General features: G+C 37.9%; 1 protein-coding gene across 1 annotated transcript in view; it reads right to left on the bottom strand.

The window, feature by feature from the left end:
* Positions 1-25,037, bottom strand: part of LOC150084836 (1-phosphatidylinositol 4,5-bisphosphate phosphodiesterase classes I and II-like) — a 932,481-nt gene that overhangs the window by 20,733 nt on the left and 886,711 nt on the right. Inside the window, exons 29-32 of the mRNA XM_090376366.1 lie at positions 23,578-23,676; positions 23,302-23,378; positions 22,033-22,128; positions 6,677-6,734 (exon numbers count right to left, since the gene is read on the bottom strand). Of these exons, the coding sequence (XP_090232492.1) occupies positions 6,677-6,734; positions 22,033-22,128; positions 23,302-23,378; positions 23,578-23,676 (330 nt within the window). The remainder of the gene's footprint in view (positions 1-6,676; positions 6,735-22,032; positions 22,129-23,301; positions 23,379-23,577; positions 23,677-25,037) is intronic.

Raw genomic sequence — 25,037 nt, 5'->3', positions numbered from 1 at the left:
TCCTTTCTTAATTTGAATTTATGCCTCCTTAGGTTCATAATCTGAACAAGTGGAAGGATCCCATCAGAATTCAGGGTGCTCAGCCCATTCAAGCCCTTATACACCTCAATCAGATGACCGCGCAGGTGCCTGGTCTCCAGCCACTGCAATTTGCAGAACTTAAGCCGCTCTTGGTAAGAGGATCCCTTCATTCCCCTCACCAATCTTGTTGCCCTTCTCTGTACACGTTCAGGCAAATCTACATCCTTCCTAAAATGAGGCTTCCAGACCTGTATGCAGTACTCAAGGTGTGGCCTGACCATTGCCTTATACAGAGGGACAATCACCTCCTTCTCCCTGCTAGCAAAATTCCTATATATTATTGGCAAAACCCCATGACCTGCCCTGGCAGCCTGTCTGCATTGCTCAGAAAACTTCATATCTGACTGCACAATTACTCCCAGGTCTTTTTCATTTTCTACCACCTTAAGTGTAGTACCACACAGTTGGTACTTTTCTCTGGGGTTACTTCTACCCATATGCAGTACTTTGCATTTGTCAAGTTTAAACTTCAGTTGTCACTTCTTAGCGAATCTGCCCAAATTATCTAAATCCTGTTGCAGTAGCACACTGCCATTACTGCCATTAACAACCCTGCCAACCTTTGTATCATCTGCAAAATTCGACACTAAGCGTGATATACCTTCATCAATATCATTGATAAATATACAAAACAACAGAGGACCCAACACCGAACCCTGTGGGACTCCACTAATAACATTAGTCCACGAAGAGCAGCACCCATTGATTACCACCCTGTCTTCTCTCACTTAACCATCCTTTTATCCATTGTAGCAACTTACCCTTAATACCATTCTGCTACAATTTGTACAATAGTCTTCCATGCGCAACAGTGTCAAAAGCTTTCCTGAAATCCAAATATGTGATATCAAAATTATTTTTTGCATCCAGTTCCTTTGTAACCACATCATAATATCCTATCATATTTGTCAGACAAGACTTTCCCTTAATAAACCCATGCTGTGTCTGAATTATTGCTGCAGTCTTGTCTAGATGATCCTGCAATGCATCTTTAACCAGTGACTCCATTATTTTACCCGGAACAGAAGTTAAACTAACTGGTCTGTAATTACTCGTGTCACTCTTCGATCCCCCTTTGTGAATTTGGGATACATTTGCACATCTCCAGTCCGTGGGAACCTCCCCTGAGTCCAAGGATGCTCTCATAATTATGGCTAAGGGTTTGCTTAGTTGCTTTGCCACCTCCTTTAATATAACTGGATAGATCCCATCCACTCCAGGTGCTTTTCTTATGTTTAACTTCAACAATTTCTCCTCCACTTTGCTCTCAGTTATTACAAAATCATTAAGTATCTTGCTACAATTTGATAACCTTCTGCCATTTTCAAACCTTAATAATTCTTAATTTGTGAATGTAGATGCAAAATACTCATTCAGTTTGTTTGCTATCTGAGCAGGATCATCAACAGTCAAACCATTGATGTGAAGTGGAGCGATCAGATTCATCCCCTTCCTTTTAGAGTTTATATAAGTAAAGAAATCCTTGCTTAGCATCTTAGCATCTTTTGCCAAGGATTTCTCATAATCTGCCTTCACCTGCCTAACCTCCTTTGTGACCTGCTTATATCTGCCATAGGCTTCTGAGTCGCTTGATAATTTATATGCATCCCATGCATTTTTCTTCTCTGTTATGAGTCTCATTAGTTTGTTTGATAACCATTTAGGCCTAAACCTTGAACAATATTTCTTAATAGGTATGAAACTTTTAGTAGCATCTACGATTAATTCCTTGAATGCTTCCCACTTAGAATTTACTGTTGGTAACATTGTCAGTTGATCCCACTGTACAGAATTTAAAAACTTTCTGAGACCACTGTACTCACCTTTACGGAAGCAAAAACTAGATGATAATTAAATCTTTAAGTAAATCGCACATCAGTACACTGTGATCACTGCCACCTAGTGACCCACCTAACACTGCCTCAATAGCATCAGCAAATATTCTTGCACCCTTTCTATTTAAGTGTATCCCATCCCTGTAGAAGCAGTCTCTCCTGTTAACGAGTACAGACTGGGCTGAAAAACATTCTACCCCTTGAGCCTTGCACAATCTTTCCAGGGCCGAATTGATCGACAAGGCTCTCATCATATACTCCCTTCTATCGTGTCTGGGCAGAATTGCAGACAGTTTCAAATTCAACCCTAATTCCCGGCTTTTTTTCAACAGTGACCTGTACTTGTTAAGTAATTCTGCCGGTCTTCTACTCTTAATATCATTAGTGTCAACGTGTACAACAATATCACCTTTTGTGCCCTTAAAAGATGATATATGCTTTACAACATCATCAATCTTTGCCCCTGGCAGACATACCCTGGTCCTGTTCCACCTATCCTTTTTACAAAGCATGTTCCCCGTTTCCCTGACAATAGAGTCACCAACAACTACTAGTTCCTTTGGGATCAGCGCATTCTGCCTTGGGGGTTGCCACTGTGTTGCATGATGACCAAGTGCAAGCTCTGGCGTTGATGTGGGCAGCTGAGAGCTTGATGGGCCCCTCAATTTAGATCCTTCGAGGGCATCCACCCTGTCCTTCATGCTCTCATATAGGCCCATAACAATGCTGAATTGTTGCCTCATTTCTTTACACTCCTTACATCGTGCACACACAAAGACATCCCCCATGGCAATATCATGTTCCGTTCCAGAGAGTTCGGCAAACATTTCACAAGTTGCACATTTTTTTAGGCTGTGATGCGTTGGAGAATCGCCCCCCCTCAGTTCTCCCCCAAGTCACAGCACTCCTGACAATTTGTGCCCGTTGCTTTGCTGCTGAACAGGTCTTTCTGTAAATCATGGATCATTTGATTCATATTCCTTATTACGGTATATAATATAATTGGCATATATTTTAATATTAACTCTTTTAATTACATTAAAGATATCATTTATAAAGATATTACAAAAGGGAGAACCAACCGCATACCCTGAGATACACTATTTATTTGATATTTATTTTCTAAATTATTAGAAATACTCACTGTATTTTTGCTACAATTAAGAGGACTAACAAATAGCTGATATAAGGAACCTCAAATCCCATAATTATATAATTTATCTACTACTAACTAAACAGGTAACAAATCATAAGCTTTGCACAGATCAATGAAAATAATAAAAATGCAGTTACTGGTATTTAAGGCTAGATTAAAGGGTTTAGTTAGCTCCTGAAACAAAACTAATGTGCTCTTACCTTTTTGATAAGGAAATAAATAACTTAGTTGGCAGAATTTAGTAAAGTAAGATGTGATATGAAAAATTAAGTATTTTTCCACAGGTTTGTTACACACTGACTGTATTAATATTATTGATATAGGACTGTAATTAAGAATTTCAGTATAAAAGCCTTCCTTGTAAATAAGTAAAACTTTAAAGGTAAACAAACTGGAATTAACTCTACATTAAATAGTGCAAAAGAGTCCACATTATGCTTAATGTCCAGTATAGAAATACGGTCTAAACCTACATTTTTTATTCTTCATGTGCTCAATGATAAACAATATATCTCAATAGTGCGGTTCTAAAATAACACACAAGTTGCTGATATTAGGTAAGGCATTAACCTGCTGAACTTGGTGAAGCAGTAATGTTCACTGTAGCTCACAACAATTGTAAAGCAGTTATTAATCAGTCCAAACTAAAGTTTGAACAGGCTAAGAGTAGAAAACTTGCTTCTTGCCCTAATGGTACCCGAGCATTCTGGTCTCTTGCCAAAGCTATTGGCCACAACTTTTGCCCATCTCTGCTCCCACCTCTCTCCAAACCAGATGGTTTTGTTGTCACTTCAGCCAAGGATAAAGCTGACCTGCTAGCATCCCATTTCTCTTCCAACTCATGTATTAATGATCTTGGTAAAACACCTCCCACCATTCCCAACATGCTCCATTCAAAGCTTCCTGTGGTCTTCCGTCAAAAGGATGTCAGAAGGATTTTGATGAATCTTGATGCTAAGGAAGCTCAAGGTCCCGATGGTATTTCTCCACTTGTTCTCAAACCCTGTGCTCCTGGACTTACTCCTATTCTTTGCCTCCTTTTTTCACTTTCTTATTCCAAAGGTGTTTTTCCTTCTGCTTGGAAATTTGCTCATATCCAGCCAGTTCCTAAAAAGGGTGACAAATCCCTCCCATCCAGTTATCGTCTCGTTGCAATTACTTCTACTCTTTCTAAAGTAATGGAGAAATCAATTAACCGCCAACTCTTAAACTACCTAGAAACCTTCCGTCTGATCAACGATCGCCAGTATGGATTCTGTCAGTGTTGATCCACTGGTGATATTCTAGCTTATGTTACCCATTTACTAATTCAATGGAAAGGATCGGTGAAACACAAGTAGTTGCTCTTGACATCTCAAAGACTTTCGATCGTGTTTGGCATAAAGGTCTTCTAAACAAGCTTCCATCTTATGGTTTGCTGATTGTTTTTAGTAATTGGTTATCCAGTTTTCTCTCTGATCGCTCACTGAGGGCATTAGTAGATGGCTCTCTGTCTTCTAACTTCTCCACTAATGCCGATGTCCCCCAAGGTTCAGTTCTTCCCCCCACTCTTTTCCTCTTGTATATTAATGACCTTCTTCCATTGACTGGAAATTCTATCCATAGTTTTGTCGATGATAGCACATTGCATTCCACTTTCCATTTTGAAAAACCTTGTCCTGCTCAATCAGCTTCAACTTCTCGAAAATCTGCTACCAATTCCTTAAATGTCGATCTTCAGGTGATTCTCCAGTGGGGCAAAGACAACTTAGTTGATTTCAACCCTTCTAACACTCAGTCTTGTCTTATATCTCGCAAAAAGGATTCTTCTGCTCCTATGCTTATCTTTGATGACACTCCGATTTCTAGGCAAAATGATATCTCTTTTGGGGATTACCCTGACTTCTAATCTCTCTTGGCACAAGCACATTACAAATATTGCTTCCTCTGCATCTAAAAAACTTGGTTTTTTCTTTTGCTCTCGGCGTTATTTTTCTTCCAAACAGTTGCTTACCCTGTATAAATCACAAATCCGCCCTACCATGGAATATTGTTCCCACATCTGGGATGGTCCCACCAAAACCTCTCTCAGGCTTCTTGATTCCATTCATAAGAGGGCAGTTAGGTCAATTAATGATTCATCTCTAACAGCGTCTCTCCACTCGCTGTCTCATAGACGTACTGTTTCTGCTGCATGCCTCTTCTACAGATACTTCCATGGGCACTGTTCTTCTGAATTGGCTTCTATAATTCCCGCTCTCTCTTTCAAAACAGTCCGAACATGTGCTGCTACCAGCCAACATCCACTTACTGTCCAACTTTTCATCTTCCTTGTTTATTCATTCAACTGCCGTTTTCTGGAACAACCTTCCTTCATACGTATTTCCTGAAAATTACAGCTACAGAAGTTCAAGTCCAATGTCAACAAATATCTTCTTACGTGTTCTCAACCTCCAACCCAAGCACGGTACTAAGTACTATAGGTTTTAATACCTCTTGTGTTTGGGGTTTACATAAAAAAAAAACAAACTTAGTTGTATTCAAGATAAGGCTGCCAAACTTGTTAGCTACTTGAATCTCCTTATTCTTACGTAGAACTGTATTTAATAAAGAAGTTATATAATGTTTGACAGGAATGTTCTTCCTCTTGCTCACTAAATTATTCATCAGTTTCCATTTAACCTTTTTATGACATATTCCTATCTGTGAGTTTATTTTTATAATAGTTATTTTTTAATTTCTTAATTAGAGTATTAACTTTATTTCTAAGTTGTTTGTAGTTAATATAGTAACTTTTGATAGAGGAGGAGTTTCTATGTAACCTGTACAATTTAGCTCTACTTTTAATTAAAGTAATTAATTCATCAGTTATCCAAGATTTGTGTTCTCCATATGATCTATGATAACAGGAGTTTAATAAACTCCTATTATTAAAGATATTTCATTACTGTTTCTATACTGCCTACAATTATTGAAAGTTTGAATCATCTGATTAACAAAATTTTCAATGTCTGTAACAGAACCTCAGCTAGAAAAGTTAGTGTTTTTGTTCTTAATTTATTTTTTAATAAAATAATGTGGAAGAGAGTGCTTACTTATAGTATCATCAGGCTGAAGTTTAACTGAATTATCACATTTTTTTGACCATACAAACATAGTAAAGCTATTATCTGAGTAGGAAACTCAACAATACAAGAAATCTTTTTGATATTTAAAATTACTTGCTTTCTGGTAGTTCCAAATATAATGTGCACAAACCATGTAAACTGAGGTATCGAAAAGAATTCCATAACAATATAATCAAAATCATGATTGCTTAAGTTTATATTAAAGTCACCAACTATAATAGGCTTTCCAGCTAACAACTGTTCATCAGTCACTTCGTTTTCAAATTCCTCAAGAAAAAGCCTGATAGGAGAGGAAGGAATACTAAATATACATTTAAACTTCAGGAATGTATGCTTTTATAAAACCATATGATAAAACATTGAGGTATTTCTGAAATTAGCATTAAAATTTCAATAAGAATCACCAACATTTATTGAAGAAGCAAAACCTTTGTTTATCAGTACAATTTAATTGTGAAATGCAAGTGGATGCTGAAGAGTTTGTCTTAAGAGCTTACCCTTTGCCTTTCTGCCACAGCTTGTTCTATTAATTTCTGATTCAATTCTCGTTTAATCCTAAAAACAAGAAGACAAGACATATTTAGTGAACAAGGAAAGCTTAAAAGCATTAAATTTTAATGCATTCAAATGTACAAATTATTCATAATATTTTGAAATACATTTTATATTTTCTAAAAAGCAAGGGTATTATTAAATGTTACTTTTAATATAATTACATTACTTACAGCATGATTTATAGGTAATATAAATATATTAAAAGAAGGAATGGAGCCCTTTTAACCTATGTGAGACATAATATCTGTTTATTTTCAATTTAAAATTATAAATAGATGGAACTAAGACATTTCATGGTATGTTCCTACCATTTCAGTGACTGCAAAGACAGTATATAAACAGAAAACTAGAGTTAAATTGTTATAATCATCAGTTAAGAAATTAAAGGTAAGGTAATCATAAGTTAAGAAATTAAAGGTAAGGTAATCATAAGTTAAGAAATCAGATGCCTCTTAAAATTGAAAACATTTTAAGATTAGATCTGAATTAAATTATGATTAATTTTAGAGTTAAATTTATAAAATAAATATACTTAGTTGCTGTCACTGCTTCTTCACTGTTACAAAGAACAGAATGGTTAAAGGTTTGACAGATCAATACAGAAAGATTTTGTTGTACAGATATGCAGTATTATCATTACAAAGGTCCTAAAAACCAGAGCTGCAAACCACCTAAAATTTTGGACTGGTTCAGTTTAAAAATTTCTCAAGTGGTTCGGTTTGTGGTCTGGTTCAAAAGGCAATTTTGACCAGTGGTCTGGTTCGGTTCAGTCAAGTATATCATCTGAAATTATTCATAGTTTCTTAGTTCATTAATGATAGTAATAATATAACATTATAATGAAATATTACTATAAAATCTTATTTTAAATAAAAGTAAATTATATTAATAATATTAGCATTAATAGAGGCATATGATGCAAGAAAGCAAGCTTATGCAGCATCAGCCAAACCCCCCCCCCCCCTCCCATTTCATCCCTCCATTTGTTTGAAATGCCTGTCCAGCTCAGCCTTAAATTTATTTGGGCTATCAACTTCCACAACAAAAGATGGAAGTCTGTTCCACCAATCACCTACCACTGGCTAAAGGCACATTTCTGCACATCTATTCTACAACTGTCTTTCCTCACTTTGAATCTGTGCCCCCTCAGGTTCTTAATCTGATTAATAGGAAGAATCCCATCAGCATTCACCTTGCTCAACCTATTCAAGGCCTTATACACCTCAATCTGATCACCAAGCAGGTGCTCAATTTGTAGAATTTAAGCCTTTCTTGGTAAGAGCACCCCTTTGTTTCCCTCACCAATCTTGTTGCCTTTCTTTGTACTCGTTCTAGCAACTCTACACCCTTCCTGAAATGAGGCCTCCAGACCTGTACACAGTACTCTAGGTGTGGCCTGACCACTGCCTTGTATAATGGGACAATTACCTCAATGTCCCTGCTAGCAAAATTCCAATATAGCATTGACAAGACTCCATAACCTGCCCTGGCAGCCTGTCTGCACTGCTCAGGGAACTTCATATTTGACTGCACAATTACCCCCAGGTCTTTTTCACTTTCCACTTCCCTGAGTGTAGTATCACACAGTTGGTACATTTTTCTTTGGTTATTGCTACCCATATGCAGTACTTTGCATTTGTCAATGTTAAACTTCAGTTGCCACTTCTCAGCCCATTTGCCCAACTTATCTAGATCCAATGCGAAAATTTATTTTTATTTTGTTACACAGAGCATTAATAAAACTACAATAAATAAATTAGCTTTCGGCTGGGTGGCAGCCTTCATCGGATTAAAATACTTGAATGGCAGTTGGAATAGAGATGCACTGCCAGGATGGTGCGTGAGGCACGTGGTTAATTGTTTGTTGATGTTTGTGGCTGTGACGTGGCCAGCGTTTGTCTATGGATAGAATTACTGACTCTGTGATGGGGTTAACTTGACAACCACTGTTCCTGTTCAAAGCGGTGTCCGAGCATTTTATATTTAGCGATTCCAACCAGGTACGCCTCAGGTAATGGTGGGACCTGTCCACAACCACGACATCGCGGTGTGGGTCGATGTCGTGGTGGGTTGTCCAGACATGCTCGGCGATAGCTGAGTGTTCTACATCTGCCAAACGGATCGCCCTTTTATGTTCTGAGAGTCGTTTCTCGAGTCGATGTCCAGTCTCTCCAAAGTAGCAGCTTGTGCAGTCACGGCAAGAGATGCGATAGACCAAACCACTCTGTAGAAGGGTGGGGACAGGTGTTTTTATGTTGGAAAGGAGAGAACGCAGTTTCTTGCCTGGGAGTTGGATGCACTTTATCCCATGCGTTCTTAGGATTCTACCGATCTGCTGTGACAGGTTGGGGTAGTATGGGATGAATGCCCTTGTGGATGACTCGTCACTGTTGGCGTTGCTGTTGGTCGTCATGTTGTCGCGTGCTTGTAGATCACACCTGTCAAGGACGTCGATGGGGTAGCCACACCTCGTAAGGTCTACTTTGACTCTGGTGATCTCTTTGCGTCTTTCATCTGTGGAGCTGGAGTGTGTCCAGGCGCGAGTTAGCAAGGTTCGGGCAGTTGAGAGGAGGTGGCCCCGTGCGTGTGCTGACTGGAAGTTGGTAAATTGGCCAGCACACATAGGCTTACGATAAACTGTCGTCTTCAAGCATGTGTCTTCGTGCCGGACAAGTGTATCTAGGTATGGTATAAAGTTGTTCGACTCCGGCTCAATCGTGAATTTTATGAAGGGCGATAGTGAGTTGGGAGTCGCTGACCTGAGTCTCTAGGGATGACTACGAACACATCGTCTACACAGCGACACCAAAAGGCGATGTGATCTGGTGCGTGTGTAAACGCACGTCCCTCTAACTCCTCCATCACGATGTTCGCTGTGACCGAGCTGACAGGGGAACCCATGGCTGTGCCATGTATCTGCTGGTAGATCGAGTCATTAAACATGATTGCACCCCCTGTTAAGCACAGTCTGAGGGCGGCGGAAATGTCATCAGGCGTCAGTCTAGTTCTGCCGCTAAGGGTTCCATCATTATCCAAGAGTTGTTTTGCACAAGAGATGGCAAGTTCCACTGGGATGGAGGTGAAGAGTGATATGACATCGAATGATGCCATGACTTGATCTTGCGAGATGGATATAGTGCGGATCCTTTCTATGAACTCAACACTGTTGGAGACGGTGTAGGTGGTCTTGCCAACTAGAGGAGAAAGAAGTCTCGAGACAAATTTAGACAGCTCGTAAGTCGGTGATCCACAGCAGGATACAATAGGTCTTAGTGGTGTGCCTTCTTTGTGCACCTTCGGCAGGCCGTAAAACCGTGGGATCTGACACCCGGAGGCAATTATGGGTTGACTGTGTGATTTTCTCTTGCTTCAGCCAAGTGTTGATGAGGATATTCACCTCTGACTCCCATCGTTCCAAAGCCCTGTTGGGGTTGATGGTTAAGGGTTTGTAGACGGTAGTGTCTCGTAAGAGCAGTAAGGCTTTTGCCATGTAATCAGTGTGGTTCATTACAACCGTATGACGGCCTTTGTCCGTCGGTAGAAGGACGATGGATGAATCCCGTTTCAGTGCTTTGAGGGTAGAAATCTGTATACGGCTGAGGTTTGAAGAGACGGGGTGGGCATGGTGTAGAACTGCTGCAGTCTTTAAGCGGATTGCGTTGGCTACATCTTCTGGGAGGCGTGATAAGCTTGCTTCCACACCCAAGGCGATGTCGATGATCGGTGGGTGCTTTGGAAGAACGGCAAATGTCATGCCAAGGGTCAATAAGTTTATTTGTTCTGCAGATAACTGCTTGCTGCTTAGGTTCAATACGAAATCCGTGCAATTTGTGAGTTGGGGTATTATGCTGGCGCCGAAATTGATGGGATTCATTGATTAAAGTATTGAACTTACGTTTCTGTCGGGCACAATAACGATCTGATTCTCTGACGGCCTGGTAACAAAGTATTGATTACCTTGGTGTAAATAGGATCGGGAATCAGAGCCTTAAGGTCGGCAAGTAGGGCTGCTTTGCTCGCTGAAGCACGTCGTATGTCAAGATGGAGGCAGCCGATCCATATGCGCAGAGTTTTGAAGCCGAAGTTCCGACAGGCACGTCCCATACGCTCATTAGGAAACGGTTGTTTGTAGCGAAACCCTTTCGGTATAATCCAGTTAGCTTTGCATCTATGTGCAAACCTCAGGTGTTGTCTGCTACGGGCTATGAGGATAAAATCTTTCTGGAGTCTCACGACCATATCATATGTTGGTTGGCCAAGAATAGTCCGTACATAATAAAACAGGCCTACGTGCACTGGATTCATAATGCGAAAATTTATTTTTATTTTGTTACACAGAGCATTAATCAAACTACAATAAATAAATTAGCTTTCGGCTGGGTGGCAGCCTTCATCGGATTAAAATACTTGAATGTCAGTTGGAATAGAGATGCACTGCCAGGATGGTGTGTGAGGCACGTGGTTAATTGTTTGTTGATGTTTGTGGCTGTGACGTGGCCAGCGTTTGTCTATGGATAGAATGTTACCAGGCCGTCAGAGAATCAGATCGTTATTGTGCCCGACAGAAACGTAAGTTCAATACTTTAATCAATGAATCCCATCAATTTCGGCGCCAGCGTAATACCCCTCTCACAAATTGCACGGATTTCGTATTGAACCTAAGCAGCAAGCAGTTATCTGCAGAACAAATAAACTTATTGACCCTTGGCATGACATTTGCCGTTCTTCCAAAGCACCCACCGATCACCGACATCGCCTTGGGTGTGGAAGCAAGCTTATCACGCCTCCCAGAAGATGTAGCCAACGCAATCCGCTTAAAGACTGCAGCAGTTCTACACCATGCCCACCCCGTCTCTTCAAACCTCAGCCGTATACAGATTTCTACCCTCAAAGCACTGAAACGGGATTCATCCATCGTCATTCTACCGGCGGACAAAGGCCGTCGTACGGTTGTAATGAACCACACTGATTACATGGCAAAAGCCTTACTGCTCTTACGAGACACTACCGTCTACAAACCCTTAACCATCAACCCCAACAGGGCTTTGGAACGATGGGAGTCAGAGGTGAATATCCTCATCAACACTTGGCTGAAGCAAGAGAAAATCACACAGTCAACCCGTAATTGCCTCCGGGTGTCAGATCCCACGGTTTTACGGCCTGCCGAAGGTGCACAAAGAAGGCACACCACTAAGACCTATTGTATCCTGCTGTGGATCACCGACTTACGAGCTGTCTAAATTTGTCTCGAGACTTCTTTCTCCTCTAGTTGGCAAGACCACCTACACCGTCTCCAACACTGTTGAGTTCATAGAAAGGATCCGCACTATATCCATCTCGCAAGATCAAGTCATGGCATCATTCGATGTCATATCACTCTTTACCTCCATCCCAGTGGAACTTGCCATCTCTTGTGCAAAACAACTCTTGGATAATGATGGAACCCTTAGCGGCAGAACTAGACTGACGCCTGATGACATTTCCGCCGCCCTCAGACTGTGCTTAACAGGGGGTGCAATCATGTTTAATGACTTGATCTACCAGCAGATACATGGCACAGCCATGGGTTCCCCTGTCAGCTCGGTCACAGCAAACATCGTGATGGAGGAGTTAGAGGGACGTGCGTTTACACACGCACCAGATCACATCGCCTTTTGGTGTCGCTATGTAGACGATGTGTTCGTAGTCATCCCTAGAGACTCAGGTCAGCGACTCCTAACCCACCTCAACTCACTATCACCCTTCATAAAATTCACGATTGAGCTGGAGTTGAACAACTCTATACCATACCTAGATACACTTGTCCGGCGCGAAGACACATGCTTGAAGACGACAGTTTATCGTAAGCCTATGTGTGCTGGCCAATTTACCAACTTCCAGTCAGCACACGCACGGGGCCACCTCCTCTCAACTGCCCGAACCTTGTTAACTCGCACCTGGACACACTCCAGCTCCGCAGATGAAAGACGCAAAGAGATCACCAGAGTCAAAGTAGACCTTACGAGGTGTGGCTACCCCATCGACGTCCTTGACAGGTGTGATCTACAAGCACGCGACAACGTGACGACCAACAGCAACGCCAACAGTGACGAGTCATCCACGAGGGCATTCATCCCATACTACCCCAACCTGTCACAGCAGATCGGTAGAATCCTAAGATCGCATGGGATAATGTGCATCCAATTCCCAGGCAAGAAACTGCGTTCTCTCCTTTCCAACATAAAAACACCTGTCCCCACCCTTCTACAGAGTGGTTTGGTCTATCGCATCTCTTGCCGTGACTGCACGAGCTGCTACTTTGGAGAGACTGGACGTCGACTCGAGAAACGACTCTCAGAACATAAAAGGGCGATCCGTTTGGCAGATGTAGAACACTCAGCTATCGCCGAACATGTCTGGACAACCCACCACGACATCGACCCACACCGCGATGTCGTGGTTGTGGACAGGTCCCACCATTACCTGAGGCGTACCTGGTTGGAATCGCTAAATATAAAATGCTCGGACACCGCTTTGAACAGGAACAGTGGTTGTCAAGTTAACCCCATCACAGAATCAGTAATTCTATCCATAGACAAACGCTGGCCACGTCACAGCCACAAACATCAACAAACAATTAACCACGTGCCTCACGCACCATCCTGGCAGTGCATCTCTATTCCAACTGCCATTCAAGTATTTTAATCCGATGAAGGCTGCCACCCAGCCGAAAGCTAATTTATTTATTGTAGTTTTATTAATGCTCTGTGTAACAAAATAAAAATAAATTTTCGCATTATGAATCCAGAGCACGTAGGCCTGTTTTATTATCTAGATCCAGTTGACATATATTTGACAAGTAATAAATTCGCATGTTAATTATTTTAAATCTGAGTGAAAAAGGGGCAGAAATTACTAAAACATTAACTCTGAATATTAATCCCTTCTCGTAAACATATACAAGAATGTTTAATTTGGAAAGAAAATAATTATTCAAACAAAATTTTTTAGGTGAAGGTAAAGAAAGCCAACACGAGAATGACGAGAAACATCAGATAACTTATGCGGAAAATTAGTTTCCTGATACGGTACTCTAGCACTGCTCACTCGGTAAACAGATGGTAGGTGTTATTGGTCTGGTCCAAAGTTGAGAACGATATATTGATTGATAGGTAGGCATGGCAAACAATGTGCTGATTGGTGTGCAAACACAACACACGATAACGTCGGTTTAGTATCCTGTAACTCAGAAGCACTAATGGTAACTTGCCCTAATTGCCGCTTTCCATAATGGTGAAAAAAGGTCAAAAAAGGTCAGGTTACTCCCACTTGAATCCCTCCTGATATGGAGGGGGTAACCTAATTTTTTTCCTTTAGAATCATGGGTGGACTAGTGCAGAAATTATTTGTTAACAAAATATTAATTTTTTATTACTGTACTTTTATTTTTGAAGACACTCGTGCAGATACACACGCATCATAACGTCAATCAACACCTCAATAGCTATATATATAAAAAGAATCTTTCTTTCTTTCTTTTCCTATTATTTCCTAAGCTAATGTTTAAGCTTAGGTCACGAAATATAAGGAAACCTTTTCTATTATTTCCTAATAGAAAATATAATATAAGGAAAAGGTTTCTCTATTTTTCCTAACCTGACCCATTTAAGGTCAGGTTACGAAAAATAGCATTAGCATTAGTAGAGGCATTTGATGCAAGAAAGCAAGCTTATGCAGCATCAGCCAAAAAAAAAAAAAAAAAAACAAATAAATAAAAAATAACCACTTCCACTTCACCCCTCTGTTCGTTCGAAATACCTGTCCAGCTCAGCCTTAAATTTTTTTAGGCTATCAACTTCCACGACAAGGGATGGAAGTCTATTCCACCAACCAACCACCCGCTGGCTAAAGGCAAATTTCCTCACATCTATCCTACATCTGTCTTTTCTCAATTTGAATTTATGCCCTCTCAGGTGATTATTCTGAGCAAGAGGAAGAATCCCATCAGCATTGAGCATGCTCAAACCATTCAAGGCTTTATACACCTCTATCAGATCACCACGCTGGTGCCTAGTCTCCAGACACTGTAATTTGTAAAACTTAAGCCTTTCTTCATAAGAGCACCCCTTTGTTCCATTCACTAATCTTGTTGCCCTTCTCTGTACTCGTTCCAGCATCTCTACATCCTTCTTGAAATGAGGCCTCCAGACCTATATACAGTACTCTAGGTACCTAATAGAGAAACCTTTTCCTTTTTTCGTAACCAAACCTAAATCAACAAGTATAGTAAAAACACTCATGAACTCCAAAAATCTGCTTTTAATAATGAGAAAAAAGAAAAAACATAATGAAGAACATAAAAATGAATGGAACAAAACTTTTATTAATTTAGTTTTCATCAACCAACATTTTATTTTCCTTACAAATTTATTCCATCTTTAAAAGTTCATTGTTACTATTACCTGTTTACCATTCATCACAAAACTATTATGCACCGTTCTTTACTCATAAATACACATTATAATGCCAACCAATGACTACACAGTAGATTGTCGTTTGTCCCACCCACCACCAATCATTTCATCTTTTGCCACGCCTACCTGTCAAAGCGGCGCCTCCATAGCCAGGTGGGCAGGAGCAGCAGTACATAGCACATGCTTCTTGATTAGACCGGGGTTCGAGCCCGTGATCATCACATATCCCCGGAGCAATATGGTCTTAGTTGCTAATGCTCCTAAAAACCAAATAACAACAACAACCTGTCAATCAATATATCCTTCTCGATTTCGGCTCCAGACCGATAACACCTACCGTCTGTTTACTGAGTGAGCAGCGCTAGAGTCACAACGACAGGTGTCGGGAAACTAATTGTCTGCGTAAGTTATCCGACATTTCTTGTCGTTCTCGTGTTGGCTTTCTTTACCTTAGCCAATTTTCAATATAATTTAATAATACTAAGTAAGGCAGATATTTCCGGATGATATAAAAATCACAGAAAATAATGACAATAAAACTTTAAGAACAGAAGAAACAAACAAAATATTATTAGTTACTCAGATAATGGACATATGGAATTAATGTATCAAAATAATTTTACTTTGAAAATTGATCATGAAATCTTAAAAACAACATTACATAGGTAATTTGAAATTAATTATTTAATTTTAAAAATAAAATGTCCTCCATTAACCTTGAGCCTAAACAACTCCTCTTATCAGTCAAAATGATCTTTAACGTCAAAAAGCATCTTTCTACACCTGCTTGTGCGGAAGGCACTGCAAAGATTACTTTGGCTAGCTGATAAAGCTCTGGGTGACTAAACTCTTTTGCTTTCCAATATCCTAAGACGCTTGTTTTTGTTGGTACCCTTTCGATATCGTCAAAATTGTTCAGATTAAGTCGAATTTCTTTGTTTCCACTATCTGTCTCTTTTTCATATAACAGTTTTTCGATGTCATCCATGGTTTCACCTGTTACAGTAACATGTGCAATTTCATCTGAACTTTTTGTTTCAGGATTTTTTTCTGTAGACTGTAGCTGGCACAAGCTATCATAAATGTCACATAAATGTTCCTTAGCTTTCTGTTTTTGGATATTATCTAGTAATATTTGGTACCTAGGGACCAGATACATACAAGCTAAAAAAGTCTTGCTTTCCATCAAATTTACTTCTCAAAAAAGATGACAATCATTTTCAATTTTTTTAACTTCCATTTTACATTTCATTCATGTATAGTAAAAATCAGTCATCGTGAGCTGCTCTGACTGCAGCACTTCACATGCTACCCTAACCGGTTCCAAAACTTCTATAATATTTTCAATCTTTTGCCACACACTGGCTGACAAATGCAATTCCTTTATGGGCACAGATAAATCGATGCAAAATTGTTTTAGCTCCACAAGATGTAACATATTAACAGTGGAATTCCATCTGGTTCTGCAATATAGTATTGGTTTCCTACACTTTTCTCTTTTAATGTGTATAAGGATAGAAGGGGTTCGCAGCTTTTTCACTACTGCTCATGCTTTAGCCAAGGGAAGTTTCAATTTATCATGTTTCAGAACATCTTTAACAGCCAACTGCAGAGAATGTGCAGCACAATGAACAGATACCATAATACCCTGAACATGTAGATCATGGAAATTTTCTTTACATACATTTGTATCACTACAGTCTATAGTCTCAGATTCTTCAATATTTTCAGTATCATTATCTTCTATATCAAGCTTTCCAGATTGTTCCTGAGCAAGTAATTTGAATAGTAATAGAGGCATGTGATGCAAGAAAACAAGCATATGAGCTTATGTAGCATCAGCCAAAATAAAAATTCACACAACCATTTCCTCTAAAAGTTTGTTCAGTTCCTCCTTGAATTTATTTAAGCTATCAACTTCCACAATGACAGATGTAAGTTTGTTTCAGCAATTAACCACCCGCTGGCTAAAGGCAAATTTCTACACATCTATTTTACAACTGTCTTTCCTCAATTTGAATTTATGCTCCCTTAGGTTCGTAATCTGAGCAAGCGAAAGAATCCCATCAGAATTCAGCGTGCTCAACCCATTCAAGGCCTTATACACCTCAATCAGATCACCTTGCAGGTGCCTAGTCTCCAGCCACTGCAATTTGCAGAACTTAAGCCTCTCTTAGTAAGAAGAACCCCGTAAACTGTTACAAAAATAATATTTAAGAGACTTATGCTAACAAATTATTGTAACAACTCAATAAAGGTGAAGTATGCCAAATGTTCCAATCAAAACTTATCAAAGTATGTACATAAAATGAACAAAAACATTATTAAATTACTTAGAATATCCTTTATTTCTTAAATATTATGCAGCACTTAACAGTAAATAGTCTTTGTGCATAATCTTTGATTAGCAGTGGGGCTACATTATTGATCTTTTCTGAGCTTATCTGCCATAAAAAAGGGATAAATACATAGATTCCTTCACACCTATTTTTCTCTAAAACAAAAAATTTAATAATAATAAATAAAAAAGTCGAATAGTAAAAAATTGAATAATAAATAAATAAATTGAATATTAAAAAAATTCAATAATAATAATTTAAAAAAATTGAATAATCAATTTAAAAAAAATGAATAACACAAGTTTGTGCAAATGCAGCATATTAGTACGCAGCAATTCTAAAAAAAAAAAAAGCTAAAGACGGCATCTTTTTAGTTATATTTCATATTGTGAATACCTTCACAACGAATTGCCATGATATTGCACTACTTCGAATAAGTAATGCTTCTCTAGTAGAGAAGACCACTGTTACTTATTCTCAGTGGGCACTGCCACCCAGCTGACCGGGCTAGCCGAGTGGGTAAAGTACCTGCCCGGCAACCCAAAGGTCGCGGGTTCGATTCCCGCCTCGGGCTTGGATCAAAGTACTGCAAAAACCTTGGGAGGTGCAATATGGCCACAGAAGCCGATGCGCCAACAACTACCAAGTCAAAAAAAAAAAAAAAAAAAAACTGCCACCCAGATGGCACTGTTTCATGGCTTGTTTGTATATGTGTGGGATAATAATTCTTTTATCTACTTGTCCCTATTAGACTGAGAAAAACAAAAAAGTAGAGGGAAAATAATTGTAGGAATGGAAGAGGAAATGAAACTGTGTAGAAGAGTGAAAGGGACAGTAACTCCTTAAACTCACACCACTTAAAAAAACTCAAAACTCCTGAAACCTCCGGGCAGCATCAGGATTCCCTGGTGACTGTTTCAGGGCTATTTGGCCCTCCTTCGGTGGGTAGATACCCTAGTGATACGATGATGACAAAACAGCTATGAAGTATAATCCACAATATGAAAGATGCCTGATGGTGTATAAAGTGAATTAGACTGAAGCACTTTTAGAGTTTAAACCTCAGGCTGCCAAAGAATTTGATAATGTACAAGTTTGTGCAAAAGCAGCATATCAGTATGCAGCAAACTCTAAAAATATAGTTAAAAATGGCATCATTTTAATTATATCTCATATTGCGAATATGAGGAAATTAGAAAAAATTGAATATTAAATAAAATAAAATATTAAAAATAATAATAAATAAAAATACTGCAGAGAAGTTTTCCATTTATGCACATAGTTATTAGAACTATATTAATATTAAGCATGCTTAGATATACTGAAGATTCTCTGTAATTCAGTGTATGAGTTTCTCATCATTATGAAATAAAATAAAAATTCATCCGATATAAATGAGAATTTCCAGGAGTTATTATAATTTAATTAATAAGTAAAGGTTACAATAAAATAATACATATACACTTACTGAAGACGCTTCTTTTGGGAATCCTTTCTCCAAGATGTCCACGCGTAACCTAATATTGCAGCCGAAGTGCATTATGCCAGAGTGGAAACAGGAATGATGAACCCTCAGAAACTAAACATGCTAATCTTTTCAAAGAAAAACGCTAATTAGTGATTCTCAGTACTACGCCCTTTCACTTCCTTATCACTGATTTGATCAGTGGTCTCCTGTATCGAGAGCATTCCTTCACATACCCCACTGCAGAACTTCTATTCATATAGCTCAGCAGGGACCCTGTGGCCCACAAGGTCCCTCCGTGGCTCATTTCTTGGTCAAAGCGAAAAAAAAAACTTTCCCTACCCCTGAGATGGGCTGCTAATCCGATGCAGTGCTTTCACGTCTTCTTAGTAACCATTCTAGAAGCCTAGCCACGAACAAAAGGAAAAAGAAAGAGGAAGGAGTATGTTTCCTACTCACTGGATTTTCCCATGAAAATTTTCCAAATTTTTATTGACCCATAGGCCGTAGTCGATGTTCGAACCAAAAATTGAACCACTTTTCCAAAAAATGTTGGTTCAGTTTGTGGTTCAGAAAAAATCTGTTGAGTGGTTTTGGTTCGGTTCATGGTTCAGAAAAATGGATGCGGTTTGGTTTGCAGCTCTGCTAAAAACACACATATTTGCCAAATTTTGATTTTCAAAATGCTGGAGATCAGGAATTGTTAGCAGGAGAAAATTTCACAGGTTATTTTTTGGACCAAAACAGGAGGATTTTTGCAAAAAGCAGGAATTTGTGTAACATGTCACTGCACTAGAAATTAAATTTCACTGACAACGTACACATTTTATATTAAAAAATACTAATAGAATTGTTTATCACTATAGCATGCTTTCAAATATTAGCTTACCTGAGTTTTTTTCTGTTTGTTGATGTCTGTTTGGATTTTCCATTAGATATCAACTGATTTTGATTACTTTAAGAAAGACAGCATTGCAGACTTTGCCCTCTTAGAAATGTTGGGTCAAAGTTTTGTTCAAAACAATGGCTCTGTCTGCCTAAACTTGGTTATCAGGAGTATTTCCAAAGCTTCACTAGAAAGAGGTCTGAATTCAGTTTTTTTTTTTTTTCCGACCTGGTTAAACATTTTCTGGTACTCAGCATTGCTATGAGGAATTATTAAAATCCAAGAGTGGCTTGGGATAATTTGTTATATATCATGTTGCCTTGTGCATTTTCAATTCTCCAACCAAGGACCTAATTCTAATTCTTTTTTCTTTCATATTAGTATCCTTAATTTGTAGATAAATTAATGAGATAACAAGGACAGCCTATTATTTACCAAGTGCTCAATCTCCTCTTTTAAAACTCTTTCTCCTTTAGTTTTTACACCTACCCTTAGAGTGGGTGTAAAAACTAGAGGGGCATTATCAACACAAAATTATCAATGCTAAATGCCAGACAGTTTTAATCCCACAGCTTTCAGGTTATTCATAAGATGGCCAATGTTGTACCCTATAGAGTCAACTTCCAATGAATACTGAGAAAGAGCTGCTTTCGTTGTTGTTTGGTTTTTAGGAGCATTAGCAACTAAGGCCATATTGCTCCGGGGACATGCGGGGGTCATTCCCTGACCTTTTCGCATCCTATGTATTTGGTGGTAATGGGCTTGAACCCCGGTCTAATCAAGAAGCGTGTGCTACGCACTGCTGCTCCTGCCCACCTGGCTATGGAGGCGTCAGCTGCTTTCGATTTTCCAATTTTTTGTTATGAAGGGTCACCCCAATGTGACATAGGTTGCAATCACTGATTACTGCCATCCGTAGCAATTGGAAATGTCCCATTTTTCAGAGCTATCACTCCCTCTTCTTTCCCTATCTGTGCAATTTCACTAATGATGCCTATTGATTCTCCCAAAACTGTATTTTTTTTGGTATTTCAATACTGGGATACATATTTCTGAACAAGTCACCTACATAATCAGCACAACTCAGAGGAAGATGCAAATAAACATTTGGCACATATATCGTCACTATGAAATGCTATATCTAGTTTTGCATTTATTTATACACTGCATGCTGTCTTTGTGCTTACTTGTTTGTAAACATCTCATTACATTACATTTCCTGCCACTTGAAATTTAAAAATCACATCTACAAGGCAAACATGTTACCTTTTTCACATTTTACAATGCACAAAACATTTTACCCTGTAAAAATTCTTTGGCATCTTACTGACATTGTTAATTAGCTTTGCAGCACTTAAGTCCAATGAAATATCACACAGAGAAAAAATGGTACAGAGAACAACACTATTATTGTGTGTTTGTATTTTACATTATAGACTACCACAATGAAAATAAGCTGAAATTCACAATTTTTTTTTAAAAATTCCAATTTTAACTTAGCATTATTATTTTTTGTGGAAAGAAAAAGACGGAAAGAAACTGAGTTTCTGTAAGAAGATGGAGAAACTTTATCAACACCTGTATTATGATGATGAGATAGAACAGGGGTCAAATTGAGTGAAAAAGACAAATTATCATAAATTCAAAAAGCTGGAAGCTATGCACACATGTGCACTATAAAACTATACTAAACTCTGATGTAGGTTACAACTATACAGTAGTGAGAACAAGCTTATAATATCACCTTCACTTCATCATCATCTGTCATCGTTCTGCTATTCCACGGGTCGACGTACGAAGCCTCGCCACCATGCCCTGTCCATTGATTTCACTCCAGTTTCCTCCTCTCTTAATGACATCAACTTCACATATGCACATTATATCTTTATAACTTTATAACATTATGTCTTTATAACTTAACAAAATAAAAACATGTGCACAAACACACACCCATTAATGGGATAGTTTGTGTAGAAGCAGGTTGAAAAGACTCGTTGACATCAGAACTTGAATTTCTGCAGATTATAACTTTCCAGTAAAACATGGGAAGGTTGTTTCAAATGACAGTGGTAAAAGGAATAAATGAGGAAATACATACAAATAAATTTTTGCATTTAGTTTCACAATAATAATATAATATCAACATTTTGCTTACCTTGCAAGCTCATTTTTGTCTTTATGTTTCTTGCTTAAAGTTCTTATCTCTTCTTTATTTTGTGCATCTAACCTCTTCATTAATTCACTTACTTCTCTGCAATGAAACCACAACAATGAGAGAGAGAGAGAGAGAGAGAGAGAGAGAGAGAGAGAGAGAGAGAGTATATCTATTTGCTATAAAGTATTTTTAAAAATATTTTCATTAATAAATTATACTTTACAGCAGAGCAGACCCTAACCAATCATATATTCCTGGGGATACCTGAAATTGACCTATGGGGAAAGGACTCTTAAAAGAGATATTTCTGTATGATTCCTACTTACAAGGTATTTTGTATTTTTTACACATACTGACTGGCCATTAATTTTGCTCTGCACACAATAATGCTGTGAGTTGAAATTGCACACCACATTGTTACCCAGTCACTGTGGAATTAGCAAGGGTTTCTTCAGACTAATAACAAAACTTTTTTTATTCATAAAACTATTAGATAAAAGTTTGCTTCATCAGACACCCACAGACTGTGAACAAAGTCTTCATGATCCATTTGAGTTATAATTTCTGGACAAAAATTTTTATGGGTAAAAATTTTTGTCCAGAAATTCTAACTGAAATGTACACTCTTGTTGAATAAGTTCAATGACAGTGCATGCCGAAGTATGAGAGTGGTCCTGACAGCTGAAATGTTTCCTGGTGTATGTGCACTTCTTCTTTTGCCCGGAGGGTTCTTTTTGAGAGCAGAACCATTTCTTCAAAATTATGTACCTGTGTTTTAAAGGCATAAGTAGACAGTACTGGATCTTCAAAATTATGTACCTGTGTTTTAAAGGCATAAGTAGACAGTACTGGATATTGATGCTTAGGCTTAAAGAACTGAATGTGAAATAAACATTAAGCAGCTTCTTAACTGTTATTATTTCTAAAAAATGCCTTAATGGTTACCAAATGGCATGATGTAGACATCAGTACGTCTGTTGAAAGCCAAACTGCTCGTTTCCCTGCCCTACCCAGTACACATATACTTTTTTTTTTTTTTTTTTTATTTTCATACATGTTTCTCATGAAATATCTGATTTTTTTCAAATCATTTGTCATTCACAGATGTTGCTAACTAGTAACTCTATGCCATCTGCTGCAACAATTTTCCTATTTTGCACAAATAAATCATCCATACATAGCTAAGTTTAGCTATCCTTCAATCATGTAATGGTTTGCTTATAACCATAACAAACATAAACATTATAAAATATAAATATTATAACGTACCTATCATGTAAGCTCTTCAAGTATTCCATTTGAGCATCCTGTGAAAGGCGCATGGCCTTCTCAAGTGCATTGTAAATCTATAATCCATAAAAAAAGAAAAACTGTTTTCAAGCTAAGTTCAAGATAACAAGTGAAGAACTAGTAAATTACAAATTTTTAACAATATATGTTGTTAAAAATCTGTAATATATATATTTTACATATCAGTATCAATAATAAATAACACTGATATTTTGCTGAAAAAAAAAAAAAAAAAAAAGAAAAAATGGTACTTACAGGCTCTTGGTACTTCTCATGAAGTTCCATTTCAGCTTGATATAAATCTCTCATTATAGAGAGCATACTTTGGTTATAATTTTTCTGTAATTCTTCCAGCTAAAATATGAATTTATTGTATAAGACAAAATAAATGTTAAAACATTATTTTCTTTATATCTTAATAACTTAACTAAAAAGTTATGTCTTTATAACTTAACTAAAAATTATGTCTTTATAACTTAACATAAAATGACATTATAAGTAACATATCTTATGCACACAGAATTATTAGAATTATTTTGAGCAGCCCTACACAAGGGCTGCTCAAAAGAGTATCAAAACTGAATATGTGAAAACTAAGATACTGTACTTGCAAGAATGGGGAGCTTAATCTTCTTCAAAGTAGCTCTTTTGATATGTGCACAATTATTGTATTTTTACCAGTGCCGGAAACTCCTCTCAAATTAAATTTTGAAATCACCAGAAGCTGCTCTTTTCACCTTTCAAAGTTTGTTTTAAATTTAGAGAACAAAAAAAAAAAAAAAAGTTAAAAAGGAAGCCATGTAAAGCGAGTATGGAAGCTTTTCACTTGTGGTATATCTGGATGGAAGGTTTGTGAATATTTTCTTCCAGGAAGAAATATTACATTAGAGCTATAAACTGTTTTGTCATGCTGTTTTATATATTAGCTCAAGTAAACACAAAAACAGACTGTTGCACAACCTCGGAAGAATAGGCAGGTGTATTATGCAGGTGAACTGCTTCGTTCCTGAATCTTCAATTAAAATGGTCAAAAGAAAGTCCTCCTACCTCTTCAGCCATTTTATGAACAGTCAGTCTTTGTGATTATTTGCCAAATTACACAATTCAACTAGAGATTCATTGTTTCTACAAGTTGAAGGTTGTCCACAAGACATTTATGCTTTCAACAGATATTCATCACACTTTAAAACAACAGGATTCAAAAACTTGTGTATCTCATTTTTATCTCCAAAATACTATTTGCATAAATTAATGTGTCAGTCAAAGGCTATTCTGATTTTCATGCAAAAGTTAATGCAGAAAATTTGTTCTATACTTTCAGATATGGTGTGATGTACAACAAAAACATTGGCTTATTGACTTCAAACACTAAACTTAAGCATAAATAGGTGATATTCACTGGAAAAAGCCCTCCCCCCCAAATAATTCACTGGAGATTGCAATCAGTCTCAACACTTTCTGTTCAGCTCTTTTATGCTCTTATAATTCTATCAAGAAGATAGCTAAGTATTTAGAATTTATATCTAAAATATTTGTATTATTTAATTTGTAATTTCAATGGAATCCAGTGTTAATTAACCCTTCATGGTCCAATGTCATGCTGGATGTGACATCATAAAATTCTACTTCCAGTCCAATGTTGCATCCAGTGTGTCCATCAGCATTTCCAATTATGGAATTTGTTTTACAGCTGTACTGGCACAATTACTGTATTA

This window comes from Mastigoproctus giganteus, chromosome 6 (genome assembly GCF_048544385.1).
Source record: "Mastigoproctus giganteus isolate SK-2022 chromosome 6, ASM4854438v1, whole genome shotgun sequence".
In the NCBI taxonomy this organism is placed as follows: Eukaryota; Metazoa; Arthropoda; class Arachnida; order Uropygi; family Thelyphonidae; genus Mastigoproctus; species Mastigoproctus giganteus.
Note: the sequence above shows the minus strand (reverse complement) of the source record. Positions and strands in the feature narration are given on the sequence as shown.